This window comes from Aptenodytes forsteri, unplaced genomic scaffold, assembly GCF_000699145.1.
Source record: "Aptenodytes forsteri isolate BGI_AS27 unplaced genomic scaffold, ASM69914v1 Scaffold68, whole genome shotgun sequence".
NCBI lineage: Eukaryota > Metazoa > Chordata > Aves > Sphenisciformes > Spheniscidae > Aptenodytes > Aptenodytes forsteri.
Genome location: NW_008795382.1, coordinates 939,744 through 954,784, shown reverse-complemented (window position 1 = coordinate 954,784; position 15,041 = coordinate 939,744). Strand labels below are relative to the sequence as shown.

General features: G+C 39.1%; 1 protein-coding gene across 6 annotated transcripts in view; it reads right to left on the bottom strand.

Annotated features, from left to right (window-relative positions):
* Positions 1-3,186: 3,186 nt before the first annotated feature.
* STRBP (spermatid perinuclear RNA binding protein) overlaps positions 3,187-15,041 on the bottom strand; it is a 41,298-nt gene continuing 29,443 nt past the window's right edge. For 2 of the 6 annotated variants that reach the window (XM_009280588.2, XM_019472432.1), the window contains exons 16-18: positions 13,912-14,035; positions 11,717-11,761; positions 8,684-9,129 (exon numbers count right to left, since the gene is read on the bottom strand). In XM_009280588.2, coding sequence (XP_009278863.1) covers positions 9,053-9,129; positions 11,717-11,761; positions 13,912-14,035 — 246 coding nt within the window. In that variant the 3' untranslated portion in view covers positions 8,684-9,052. Of the gene's footprint in view, positions 3,813-4,264; positions 5,247-5,820; positions 6,468-8,683; positions 9,130-11,582; positions 11,762-13,911; positions 14,036-15,041 lie in introns of those variants that run through there. The other 4 variants (XR_657637.1, XM_009280589.1, XM_009280585.2 and 1 more) reach the window with 4 other exon arrangements.

Below are 15,041 nucleotides of genomic sequence, written 5' to 3'. Positions count from 1 at the left end.
AGAGGAGAGGTCTTAGTCAGCTTCACAACTGAGAACAACGATCTGAACTTCGTATTTACATATCTCATCATGTATCCAAAAGAATCCGCTGCAGCAGAGTTCTTGTGCTGTTTCCCAGAGCCACCGGAAATAGTAGCCGTTTTTGTAAGCTGCTTCTGTGACTTGGAACTCATCTGAAGCTGGGACATACTTTTCCCTTGATTAAGTAACAGGCAACTGTCTACAGAGAATTTAGCTAAAGGCAAGAAGTTCTAATACTGGATGATTGTATCTTCACCTACCAAGCAAAAGAGGCAGAGGGAACCTTGCAATTTTGTCTGAGTAAAGACAAATACTGTATCATCTGCTTGCTCTTCATTTATACAGTTCTGGAGAGCCATTCAGAAGTCGCACCTCTCGACTGTGATGATCTACAGGCTCTCAGAAGTACAGATGCAGAATTACAAATGAAGCAAGGGACACTGTTTCTTTCAGGGGATCGGTGACTGAAGACAGGGACTGGATCAGGGATGGTATGTTAAAGCTACTCACATTTATTGCTATCTTGGAGTTTTAGACGAAGTGACAAAAGATTGATGTCCTATAGTTGAACAGCCAAACAGGAAATTTTTTTCCTAGACCACTTGAAAAATCTTCATGCCACTCTTTCTTCATTTTCTGCTTCCTAATACTGTGAGGAACTTGTGGTCAGGGAAATTTTTCTCAATAGTTCTATGAAAGCAAAAAGCCTCAAATAATTTTAGATTTGTGCACTTTTCCCCAATTAAGTTCTTTCAGTGGCTAGAGGGCATAGTCTTTTATTAAGTAAGACACACTTTAAATCTTTTTTCCTACCAGAAGGCAAGTGTTCTCAAAGAAAGAATCCTAGTCTCCAGAGATACCAGAGTAGTTTTCACAGATCTTTGTAAATGAGTAGAAAGTGTCCCTTGGCACATGAATAAGTTGAAATACTTGTAGGAAGACTTGTTTCTCTGAAGCTCTTCATAGGCTGATTAAAAGTTTTTAAGAATCTAGAAACTTCTATGTAACAATTCCATAATTTGAGAGAATCAGTTATTTACTGGGATGCTAGAAGGTGATCAGAAAAGGCAGAGAAGGAGGACGGAATTCGCAGAAGCAAAGGTATTTAACTGTAGTGAAAGTCACAGCAGCAGGGTTTACAGCACATTAAGTGGGAGCCATGACAATTGCTGAATCATCTAATTAACTCACATTGGCTACATGACAGCAAATTAGACAGATTAGGAACCATCTACCCAGGCACTAAATTGCCTTTGTGAGGGTTGGATTGTGCACTGTGTCCAACAGAAATTGCTTGGGCAACAGAGGCCGCGTGTTACACATTCCCTTCATGAGTATAGGCTGGCCTCCCTCCATCCAAGTGGCACAATGCCCAGGAATAAGGTCACCATGTTCCAACTCCTGAACGTGTGCTTAAGGAAGACAGCAAGCCCTGGCAGAGAGAAGACATGATGGCAGGAAGCATCACGTACCATGCTTTCAGCTAGCCAAGCCCTCCAAACCAATCTGGCTGCCTTAAAACCTTCTCTAGATAGAACATGCCTGGAGAAATCTCATATGGCTGGCAAAGGAGGATTGAAGTCCTACTTTATTAAATACCTTATTTCTTCAAAATTCACAGTTGCTTATCTGGGAAAATGACAACCATTCCAGCTGCCACTCACCCATCAGGAGGAAAAACACTGAGGTATGGTTAGCAGTACACAGTACTTAAGGGTTTCCATCTGTACAGACTGCTGTTTAAAACTCAAGTTCTTTGACCACTGCAGCTGGTGAAGTGGAGGTGCCAACTCCTTGCAGAGCTATGCACTTTTGGAGAGGAGCTACCAGCTGATTTGTATCATATGTATGATAACACCAGGTGTCTCCTGAAGTCATGTGTTGACAAATTTCTAGAAAATACTTCTAGCTTTCACCTATTTCAAAACAAAGGAAAACACTGCTTCTAGAATGTATGACCTCACAGCAAGGTCATATCAATGCTGCTCTTACAGCAATGCTACAACTGTGTAAGAAGCCAACTGGGATTAAATTCTCTGAAGGGGAGATGGGCCAGAGAGAACTGCTGTCCTGCATGGGCACTTCAGCCACCAGTCAGACAATGCAACAGGCTGGTTATACATACATTTCTCCCTCATGTGGTCCCACGGAACCCAAACTGGTAGAAAGGGAAAAGCAAGTACCTGCCTGATTTTTTATATGCAAGAGCTGCTAAAGGCAAACAAATGCTCTTGTAACATTGCAACAGTCCATATTTTATCCCCATTCTGTAGCTAGCCTCACTTTCCTCAGGGCTAACCAAGCAGACCACTGAAGCTCACAGTTGTTCTTCCAAAGTCAATGGTAATGCCATCCACCTCCAATACAGGTAACACATTAAACAGGTCAATTCTTTATTGTAAAGCTCTGGCTTCTTTTAATCCTTTAAGTGCCAGACACCATCTCCCAAAATACACACTGTCATCTGCTTTGCTAAAACTAGAGTTAAGGTGGGCAGTGTACAGGCACAGATTTTCCCTGGTATCCTATTTATATATGTACTAATCGAAAGGAACTTTTTCAGACTTCTTTTCCATGAACCAGAAATTCAAACTATAAAATAACATTTCTGCTTCACTGGAAAGGTACTACAAAATAGGTGATGATACTAGCAGCTGCACAAAGCATAATGGAACCAGGTTTACATATTTGGCTGTTGGATATATCCAGAAATACAAAGCTCAGTAGCCATAAAATAGACTTCTAATCTCACAGAAAAGGCACTTTAGACCATGCTCCTGTGAGGAGGCTTTTAAAAGGAAACCTGCAAGTATTACGCAAAAGGAAGGAGTTTCTAGTTCTGTCTTAGCAAAAAAGTGCTTGTTGCAACAGTGATCAAGCAGATGTTACCCAAATTACTCATCCGATAATAGCCTGGTATTTCAGTTAGGTTAAAACCTACTGTTGTAATTTGACTGCTCTCTCAAATGCCAATGTATTAGGCACTTAAGGAGCCGATATCTGTGACGCTTCAATACATGGGAACATTTTGCTCAAGTTCCACTGTCAGTGAGACAGGTTCCTAGGCAATCTTGCACCTTAGGATCCTATCGCTGATTCCAAGTGGCTGCAAAAACCAGGATTTAGGAGTCTTAAGTACACTGTGTGTTTTGCATGTCAGGAAATGGTGTCTGTCCTACTGAGAAGGGGTGCAGCAAAGGCAAGGGGACAAATTTCGTAAATTAGTACTTGCATTATGAACAAAAACGTATTAGAGAAATTTAGTATCATTTCAGTGAAAAAGAGAAGATCCAACAAAGTAAGAATTTAAAAAAAGCCAAAGAGGGGAATGCTTAGGATTGTAAGAGTTAAAAGGGTAATGACAGAAAAATACGGAAATTCACAGTCAAAGCAGTTCTGATGGAAACCAATACAAATGGATTAAGCTGCCAAGTACAGGGCACAAAGAGACAGATGAAAGAAGAGTCAGCAAGACATTTTATTAATCAGTCCTTGAACTGGACAGTGCTTGTCAGACTGACATCAGTTAAGCCTAGGAAAGGAATACTCAAGAGAAGTTCATTATAATGCACCTTAACATTGCCTTGATGCATATAAAGTGCTGTCTTCCGAAGGAAACGGAGCAGCCTGCTGCCCCACCATCGGGACTGCTTAGCCTGACAGGCTGAAAGAATGAATTGAATTTTAAGTGAGCTTCAAACCAAGCCCCAGGTTTGCACCTTTAAGATAACAGCAGATGAAAACCTGCACCACCAGATGGGAAGGGTATTCTGATGGCTCATCAATTGCACCTGCAAATGTAATCAAATGGTTATGTGCTGTCATGGGCAAGTCACTGGCACAGTTCCTTAAGTTCATTTCCCCAGGTGCAAATATATAGGCCACTTGCAAGATCAGGTTTCTGCCCACAGTAGCAAAGTTAACAATATTTAACAGCTATTTTTCTCTATCAGCCTATGAATTCTATCCAGACATATCCTGAGTTATGGATAACCTACACATGCAGTTATTTACTGAATTTGATGTTTTCAATATTTGAAACGAAATGCAGTTTATTTTTGCTGTCATATTTTGATGCAAAACAACAAGCTTTGGGCCTGATACACTACTACATATTCCATACCAAGTGTTTTCCTGTTTTACATCAGTAAAAACTGTGATCAGTCAGGGGTTTTTTATGCTTTCATCTAAAATGCTAATACAACATCATCAACTCCCTCCCCTCCCCCCCCCTTTTTTTTTTACCATTTTTATAGAAAAAGTTGTTTCCAGCAACTTCAAGTTCTGCAAGTACTGCAACTGTGCAGTACTGCACTATGCAACTTTGCATAACGCAAGGTTATATAGAGGCAAATTAAAAAAAACCCTAGTATTTTAAAACTACACATATCATGTGCACCACATAGGTCATAATCCAAAACGATTTTAATCCAGTTAAAATATTTGTTAAAACATTTACTACAGAACTGAAAAGAATTATTTATGGATAGCTGTATCCTAATTTCTAGCTTTAGAAAACCATAGCTAAGCAAATTATTCATGCAGAGTTAAATCACTGCCTGCCTGCCTTCCTCTCCTCCCACTGTGCCCACAAGAGGAAAGCAAACCTGGCTGCTTCATGAATTAATTTGGCCTAATGTAATTTGATCTCTGCAGATTTTAACTGTAGTATCATCAAAGTCTCATTCCTCATTTGGAGTTTAGCTTTAATAGTTTAGGGAAATAATTTCTCTCTGTATTAGTTAGATAATATCACACATTCCACTTCTCATTTTTATTCCACATACCTATAACCATGGGATGGCTTTGGTACCTACCCAAATGTTTTCCACAGGTATGCAAGAAATGCAGTGCCTGACACACAGCAGTATCAATACAGCTTTTTATGCTACACAAGAGAAGAATATTTGAAGAACAGTCTGTTGATAAAACCAAACAGTTTCTTAGAAGTGTTACTTTCTTTTTTAACTGAAACTGGAGTATTTGAAGTGGCCTTGGAAAATACAAAGTTGGAATTCAGACCTACATATTACCTGTTTAAACATTTAGTTAAACAAGACATAATAAAAAAGTGCCATATACAAGATTGTCACAGGTATATGAGATTTTTAGAAAAAAGGCAATAAAAATATTCTTTAAGCTGAAAATAAATTCTCTTACCTTTTATATCACGATCTCAGCTTACAGTCACTACATTTCTGCTTATTTTATACAAGTGCATATGGCTATGAAGGTCCGGAGAGAATGAGAATAAAGTGGTATTAACCTGCTGAAAACTGCTTAAAAGTCTTAAGCTGCAACATATAGATGTTCCAATACCATTTTAAAAAACATTCACCTTTCAGTTATTGCTGATTCACAATCTCAAAATACCAACATACAAATATTTAAGAGGAAAAACAACTCGGTAAATTTAGAGCAGCAAAGTTTTTTGAACTGGATGTTTACCAAACACTATGTTTTCCTATCATTTGGTGATGATTTTGAGAGACACAAAAGCAATCCATTTGAAAGTCAAGTTCAGGCCTACCCTTTTTGTGCCTCATATTAAATGATACGGGGAAGAGACAGAGAGAGAGAGAGAATATATTATTTAGTTAGATTTTGGAAAAAATGTATAGTCTATTTTCTTCTTCTGTCTTTTTGCTACATTTCATGTCTGCTGACATGCACAATGGTACAAAGCACTACTGCTCCAAGAGTGACCATTGCAAGTCTTTGTAGCCCTACCCTTTTTGTGCCTCATATTAAATGATACGGGGAAGAGACAGAGAGAGAGAGAGAATATATTATTTAGTTAGATTTTGGAAAAAATGTATAGTCTATTTTCTTCTTCTGTCTTTTTGCTACATTTCATGTCTGCTGACATGCACAATGGTACAAAGCACTACTGCTCCAAGAGTGACCATTGCAAGTCTTTGTAGCAATTTTTATAGTAAGCATGCAAATACAGTCATAGTATTAAAATTCTGAAGTACTTAAGTAGTGAAAGTAAATGCAGGATTCACTGCTTAAAGCAGGCACTCTGCTAGGTTTTGTTGTTTGTTTTGGTGTTTGGTTCCCTCCTGCCCCCCCCCCCAACACACCAGTCTTTCCGTTCTAGTGTAAAGAAATAACCAGAAGTATATACACATCTATTGCTATGTACCCAAAGAAAGGACTGTGGCTTGGAGTAAGTATTGCTTTTCATTAAATGGAACAAAGTTCAAGAAGTGAGAAAACCACTTTAAAAAAAAAGGAAAAAAGCTCAGATTCCATGTCTGAAGTTGAGAAACCTCAAAACGAGCCACGTTTGTTCTTGCTTTTAAGACATGTACAAAATGCCATTTCGAGCCACACAACCTGATGGTTCTAGAAGTCAGAGAAGAAATCTTGAGGGCCCAAGTGAATAATAAAAGGTGCGATGCTGAGAGGCTGGCAATAGGGACTGTCAATGAAAAAACCACCTACAGTGGGAAAAGAGCAGAGAAGCAAAAACTTCACGTTAATTTCAGAGAGAGTGGCTGAAGCTATAGCTCCATTTAAATTTCTCTGCTCTTTCAGCTGCAAGTGGAATTTTCATTGTAAAATGGGCACTTTTAATTCTTTGAAGGTATTGAAACATCTAACACTTCCAAGGTTACCACTTTCTAAACAAAGAACTGACAGCTCATTCATATTTTCAGTAAAGCAGAGAAATGTAAAATATGCAGCAAGGGGGCAACTTTACAATGTGGTTAGTAACTCCCAACAAATGACAAAAAAATAAAAAAAATGACTTCTATAAATCATCTGAAATGACTGCCATCATGTTGGAAAAGAGCATAGCGCCCTCCTTGTTTTTGAAATAAGAACAAGTTATTTGGCTTACGAATGTTCATTGTACAGAATTCGTTCAGAGAGTATTTTGTTTGAAATTTTACAAAGCTGGGGATTAAAAAAAAAACAACCAAAAACCCAAAAAACTACAAACAGTTGCCAATCAGAAAAAAAAAAGGGAGGGGGGGGGGGGGATTGTGTGCAGAGGAAAGATTCCTTTAATGAATATTTGATTAACAAAAATGGGCTCTTATCAGCCATGCTTTTTCTGCTCCGTGATGGCTTCCTTTCATCCATAGGCCAGCAAAGTATATCAGTGATTTATGAGCACCACTCAATTTGACTACATCCCCAAGACCCTGCTCTTCATTTCAACACAACGCATGGATGACAACAGCAGGCCCACCACGACTTGTCAATAGATCTACGTTTTTTATTAAAGTACCACCAACACCAAACAAAGGTGAGAGCTACGGCAGAAGAATATATAAACATGTTCCTAAGCACAAATACTTAGCTTAAGAATAACAGCTGCAGTTAATTCCAAGAAAAGCAGCTTGTTATATAAGCCACCCCTTATTATGCTTTTCTAATATTTCTTTCCCTATAATGGGGGGCGTAGGGGAGGAGGAACTTTACATTGCTTTAAGCACCGTTCTTACACCCTCTTCATATATAAAGCTCCCCCGCCTCAGCAGCAGAGTCTGTTGGAGAACAGAGTGTACAAAGGCCATCTTTGAAAGAGCATGAACTAAAGTAAACCTACTGAAAAGCAACAGGTGAAGAAGTGCAACCAACAGTGCTGCTTATTTTGTGGGGTGATACCTTAATAAAGACTACTCGAATTCCTCATTCGAGCCCATAGCAGTTTTTATGCAGAAGTCTACAACAGATGGAGACAGCATGGAGCTGGGGCCTGTCCTGGAATTTCGGACAGGTGCGCACACTCCATAGCAGAAAGAGGATTCTTTTGGTTTGAGCACCAACTCTTAGCTAAAAGTACTGGCCTATGGCTGAAGTGTGTCACTTTTCACAGCAGCACTCAACAAGAACTGGGACAATTAAATAGCAAGTTTTCATGGGGACCTTGTTGCTGCTTTAGATTCTTATAAATGTAAGGGGGAAAAGGAGAACCCTTTGTTTTAATACAAGATTGACAACTAAAATGCTTTCTGTAGAAATGGTGGATGGAAAAATCAAGGGTGGGCAGACAATCTTAAAAGTGAAGAAGGCCACAAGAACAAATGCAATTTATTTTTTTCTTTTTTTTCTTTTTTTTCCTCTTTTGTAAAAACAGAAAAGAAAGGAAAACAAGCAGCTTTTGAGCTCTAAAGAACCTGTTTGTAACATTATTGTCGTCCTTTCTCTGGGCAATACGGACTTAACTGTATTCCTGTAATTACATAACAAGAGTCCTTCTGTGGGAACTTCCTTTGTTTAATACTTATTTCACAGAATGCAACCTAATACAGAGAGACAGCCTAAGATTAATTCCCTTTGTTTCATTTGCTTTTCAGTATTTTGTGTACAAGTGAAAAGCCTTCTTGGATAATTAAGACTGTGTCTAAAATCACAGTTACAGTATGCTGATATTAAAGACTGTAAGGAAATTCAGGTACTGATGCTTAACTATAAAAAATAAGATAAAACAATATTTTAACCCATATTTTACTAAGTTTATTACACACCATAATATTTACAAAGTTAAATGTTAACTGTAAAGTTTCTATTGTGTGAGTTTGGGGTTTTTTTTATTTTTAATTTTTATTTTTTAAAGAACTATGCCCTGCATTTAATAACCCTACAACAAGTACAGGTCATTAACTGAATCTGTTGTGACTGCATTAGGAAACAGGCAGTACTCTTGTGTTACAACAAAACAGTTTATTTGTGATCAGTGTTTTATATTCTATACATCCTTCACAAATTTAATTTTACATAATCGGATACTTCATTTAAAACGTAAGATTTAAGCTTCTAGTTCTTCCCTATAACAGAAGGCTGGTATAAGTTATTTGAAAATGAGGTAACATTTCACAGAACATTTTTTTCAAGTTTTAGAGAACTAAATTTGCATTTTGTTAAAATCAAAAAGTAGGAAAAAGATGTTTCTTTACAAATGACTTTGCTCAAGTATGTGTTCAAAGAAAACAGGATAAAAAGGCTTTTTTTCTTCTAACATTCTGTACTGTACTGTGTTGTTCAATCAATAGGAATTAGCTTCTGCCATTTGCTAAAAGAATGAGTAGTGGGGAACAGGATAAGTTGGGAATTTCATAACTGGTAACAGAACCATTCTCTTGGGTAAACCTACAGAGAGAAGAAAGGGAGAGGACTCCAAATAAGTTCAGTGATCCAAGAAAGTCAGATAAGAGCTTACAGTAGTGTTCTCATTAACCTTTTCCAGATCAGTCAGTCAGTGTGATTTTAGGGTGCAGAGTCCCATAAACAGTAACACTTCCAACACTTTGCACTATTTCAAACAGGTGGTTAGCTTAAAGTTTGCTTTTATTTTTGTCCTGGTGTTTGGTAAAATTAAAGTAAGCAGTATTCTCAAAAGCAGAGTGTGTATTTGGACTTTCATCATCTTTATGATAATTAATCTCTATTATCTCATTCTATGTTCTGAGTTAATTTCATAGGCCAGTTACAATTGCAGATATTGTAGACAGGCACGGCTGTGCATAAAAGAGAACTCAGAGGGAAACTGTTCATCAGTTTTGATAAGCATCCAGATAGGTCAGCCAAAAATCAAGCACCTACAGTAAATTCTGCATTTCTTCTCCTGTATTGAAGTGGCAAATCTGGAAAGATTAATATCTGCCTGATTTCATGATTATTACAGAGTTCTTGTGGCCTCACAAACTTCTGCACAATTAAATGTTTGGGTTTTTAATCTTTCCTATTTAAATTCTAGTATTTAACCTATGTATCCATTTAGAAATCACAAAGCAGCAACAGCAGGTATTCCAGAGCACCAGATGATCAAAGTGGAGTTTCCCAACATGCAACAGCTTACAAAGGCAAGGAGACATGTTTACCTTACAGCCAAAAAGCATTATCCCAGTACTTCGCATCACAATCATAAGACATTAAAAACAGAAACTCTTTATGTGAAAAATGGGGGCATTCAATCCACAATGCTTTGAAGTCAGTGATATGTCACATATACACAGCTAAGTGATTAAAATCCAGCTCCCAAAATAGGCATCATGAGAAAAAACACAAAACAGAAGGAATGAATGAAAAAAAGCAAGAAAAGCTGCAAGGAAAGTTGGTAACAATTGTGTTCTTCTCTTCAGCAGGGAAAAGATTCCTCTTACGTCACTATGTGTCCCTGCTTGTAAAAATACATACATGCAGATACCACTCATTGTAGTTACAGTCCGTGACTATCGCTTGGAAAGAACCAAAGGGATTTTTTAAAAATCCATTACCATGAAGTACGCCCTAAACTAAAATTGCTTTCATTTTTCCTTGAGAAAACGTGTAGCTATTCCTTGTGTAATACAACACAAAAGACAACACACAGAGCACGCTCAGTGGGACAGCACTGCTGTCAGCTGCTGTTCCATCAAAGCCCTTGGCCAGTCAATAGGGCAGGAGTTCTAAAACTAGAGAGGGTTTGCTTTCATTTTGAAGGGAGAATTCCACAGTGTAAGTGCAGCCCACAGGCCCATTCTCCTTCCCCTTTTCCACTGCAGGAGTATGGAATAGGACCAGCTGGTCTTAGTCAGGCAAAGTGAACATTTTCAGTAAAGCAGCAGCATTCCTCCGCTGCTTATAGCTCACACGTCTAAAAGAAAGTAATGAAATCAATGTTTCAAAATATTTTTAACTTTTATAATGCTATCAGGGGAGTTGGTGTTGCCCAAGCTATACAAATTTGAGAGTATTGCAAGTATTGCAAATGCTACAAAAGCTAGAAAATTAACAAATTGCAAGCTTAGTTTCCCATATGAAAAACTGCAGGCCTTGAAAAGTACTCGACTTGTCATTTGAGTAGCAGGCTTTCAGCCAGTCCCTGTGACAGGAGAGGATAGAGGGACTGGTTCTGGTGGGCTTGATTTTTGTGTGCCAGGACATATCACTGACTCCAAACTGCTTTGCTCCCATTGCCACATAAACCTCATTCAAAGTAACCAAAAGGGCCGGTTAGATGTATGCATTGTTAGTCTAGCATAAAAAAAAGCCAGTGGGTAGGGAGAAGCTGAGTTAAGAAAAACCCTTCTGTCATAGCTCTCTGATTATTAGTTTACTTTACAGTCTTCATGAAACCAGTGCTTTGCCAGCCTAATACCACTATGTTTCTTAGTGAAAAGTATTGTGGCAAATTACCATGTCCTAGCTTCCTTGCAGTCTGATTGCTAACGGTGTAAGCTACACAAAAACCATTCTGCTTGTCCCAAGCAGCAGTGTTTTAGCCTGCGGGGGGGTGGGTGGGGTGGAGTAGGTGTATATGCACATAGCCTTCATAGAGTTGACAGCATTAAGGGAGCTTTGTCCACAAGCCACTTACACTTGGGGACAAACATTTCGCCAATGTTACTGTAATGCCATTTAGATAAATATGGGTCAAAGATGCTGAAATAGGCCCTTCGGTAGTCTTTGAATGGAGCACAGATTGGCTGTAAAAAGTAAGAAAAACTACTTCAATTCAGTTTCAGTATGAAAGGGAACAGGCAATTAGAACAAGCAGTCCTTCCACAAATCAGGCAAAGCATAGGCAAAAAAGCTACTCCAACCAAAAAAGAACCACAAGGTTATGGCATAAAAGTGGTGTTGTCATGGTTTAAGAGCTTTAATCTCTTTGAATTTCTCCTTGGACTGCCACATTTGGACTGCCACAACAGTTTCCGTATCATTTCTAATTTGTTAATTATTGGGCTATACATACCGTAAGCTGGTGCAGCTGTACTATACCCATACGGTGCTCCATAGCCTGCAATATAAACAGATAAGGGATGGGTTTTGTTTCCTACAGTATCTGAAGACAATCGGTGTTTGCACACCAACGCACAGGGAGGGACCCTTTCTGGTACATGAAGCAGGACCACATAAAACACAAACTTACACTAATACATACAAATCTTGCTGAAAACACTAAAATCTTTCTACACAGTGGCTTGAAGAACAAGCTACCCAATGACTTTCTTAAGCCTCAGCATCAAAGAGGCTGTATTTCATTTCCTTAGCATTTTCTTTCAGCTGAAGCCCTCAAGTCTGTACTGTCAGAGCATGGAATTGGCATGATCCAGACATCTCATATTTGCTTATGCTCTTCCTAAAATACAAATACAATCTAATGCAGAGAACAGTCATTTTCATCAACTTCCATTATAAAGAGGGGAATGCTAGATGTGGCAGATACCACATCACCATCAGTAAAGCTTCTGTGAATTCTGCTTTCTCTGCCATTTCTAACAGACAAAGTTTCACAAAGAACATCTGAACACCTAGAGGCAAACAGAGAACAGTATCTTTTTTTCCCAAAGAGCTAAGCATGACTCTGGAGCGAGACAAAAAGCAACAGTGGTAACACCAATCTTGGTTACTCCATCTCAGTAGTTCATGAAGGCTTTACAGGTTTTTTTTCTGGTGGGGTCACTTGCGCCCATCACAAAAAGCAAGAGATTTCTGAGAAGAATAGGGGATGAAGAGAAATAATCTGTGACAGCCAAGGCCAATAAAAGCTTAACAACTACAGCGACTGGGAAATTAAACTTATTTCTGGAGTAATTCCATGCTGGCAAGAAACATGCCCCTGGCAGGTTAAAGTGTCTCATAAATGACTCCTCAGGCAGAAAGACAGTTCCAAAACCAATGTTAACAGCCATTAAAAATGAATTACTGGTTTTTAATATTCATAATTACATGAACATACAGGAACAATGAAGATGACATGCTGTTCACTGTGCCAGGAAGCAAGTCTACCAAACAACAGGGCTATGCTATTAGCATGTGTGAACTGCTGAAGGGTATAATTAGAACTCATGCTGTAATCTGAAGACCTGAACATGAGGAATATAAGTTTTATTTTTTGGAAGCTACTGGATTTGCTTTGACTAAGGAATCTCCAGCATCTCATTCTTACAAATTTGTGGTTCTTATTCCAAGTAAAAACAATGTCTAGATTCCTTTCACATGTCACCTGCAAGCCTCAGACATGTTGTAGAGAGTCACAAAGAATAATATACTTTGAAAAGTAAGGGGAATGAGAAAGTGAACATTTTGTTAAAATTTTCTCGCGTTTACATTTTAACACCTTACACTCTATGTGCCTGTCATTTTAAAAACAAAACAACACAACAAAAAACCCGACACTATTTTGTACCAGCCAGCAGTAGCTGAGCACTTCAGCTCTTCAAGCTGGAACAGTTTTGCTTCTGATGGTTACAAATCTGCCCTAAGGAATCAGCAATGAGATATCCAGACTAGTAACTCACCTGCTCTGTACGGTAAGCACCAAGGATAAACGTGAAGCAGAAGGCCCTCAGATTTCAAAAGATGTTTATGCTAATCAGAACAATGCAGCAGGGATGATGGATTAATGTCAGCCAGAGTATGAACGGAAATTTTTATTTTTGAGTTTTTTTGACCACCACAGAAGCTACTAACAGATGCTGTGCTCACATGTAAAATTCACATAGAAAGCTTCTGGGAGCACAGTGTCTCCCGAACCTGCCAACTTAATCTCCACAAGGGTTTCTTGGGAAAGCCACTCCTGATGCTAAAGGGCACCTGATCCAGGAGGTTCTTAGCTAGGAGGAGAGTTTTGGGAATTGTGCCATGGCAGTGAACTATGAAGAAGACATATAATAAAATAATAAAGCCGGGAAAGCCATTATGCCCATAACTATGTGCTCTGTGCATGCCGAGCTTCAAGTTGTACACTCATAAAGGACAGGTACTGCCGGTTTTTCAGCTCTTTATTTAAAGCCCCATGAATTCTCCCTTCTGCTTCATCTCAGATGATTAAAGCTGAGGAAATCACACGCATAGGTGACTAACACACATGGAAGAGAACACACATGGAAGAGAACACCCCAGCAGACAAAAATTAAACTATTAGCTATTAGTGTCGTGCCTTACCTGGTGTTATATATCCAGTAGCAGCAGCTGCCCCAACAAATGCCCCTCGTGTTAAAGCACCTCGTCCTCTGCCTCGAACAGCCTGGACTGCTGCAGAAACAGCTGTATTGACAACCCCTTTAGTCTGCCCAGAGTAATAAAAAATAGCAGTTCAGAAAGTGAAAGTGTTGCCGGAAATAGAAGGCCATCTGCATTAAGTCATCACCTTTTAAAAATCTCTTTAAACATGCTTGATGCGCCAGTCTTGTTAAAGGTGGAATACAGACTGGAGAAGTACTGTCCTCAAGAATCTCACTGACAGAAACCAAGCGGGTCCCTTGCCAGGTCACTGACTGCAGTGCACAATGAGTCCAGGAGCACGTTCACGTCACACAGACCTGGGAGTCGGCATGGCCAGACTGCGTTATTTACCTCAGTTTTGGTCGCATGGGCATGAACACCGGTGGCTTCTGACCCTTCCTCTGCTGTGCCTCACTGCTGTCTTTCCCACCTCCTTACCAGCTTCCTCTCCTTAATCTACAACATTGTATTTGCTTTTCTCCCACCATTCTGAACCCATATAACTTCAGCAGGGCCAGGATTTCACCCCAAAGACAAATAACCACCTCATGACAACATTGGACTGCTTTAACCTAACTGTACTAGAATGCCACCTTCCTTTTCCCATTGTCACCACCTACAAGTGAAAGAATGGCAAGGAGTTACAGAAGCTGGTGTTGCTCAGTGCATCAGAGCACAGCTTTGCTGTACTAGACGCCCCGACTGCCCCCTGAAAACAATAAAATCATGCAAATCCAGGTATTTCAAAGACAAGTTTGGCAGTTATTGCCATCATTGACCTACTGAAAAAAGAACACATGAACAACAACAACAAAAAAAAGAAAAATCAGAATTTAGGAAGTGCCTGAATCAGAGGTCATTTTCATATCTTAACTGCACGTGGAACTTTGTCCTGTGAGATAGTGTTTTTCTCATTTACTGGACTTTCAGCACAGTAATGGAAACTGAAATACTCCTAGCCAAAGGTCTTAGTGAAATGGAGGGGACTTACTAGTTACAGAACAAAAACAAAAATAAGAGTTGACTGTTATCTTGTGAGTGTATTTTATGATACATTCTGCTCCAGCATG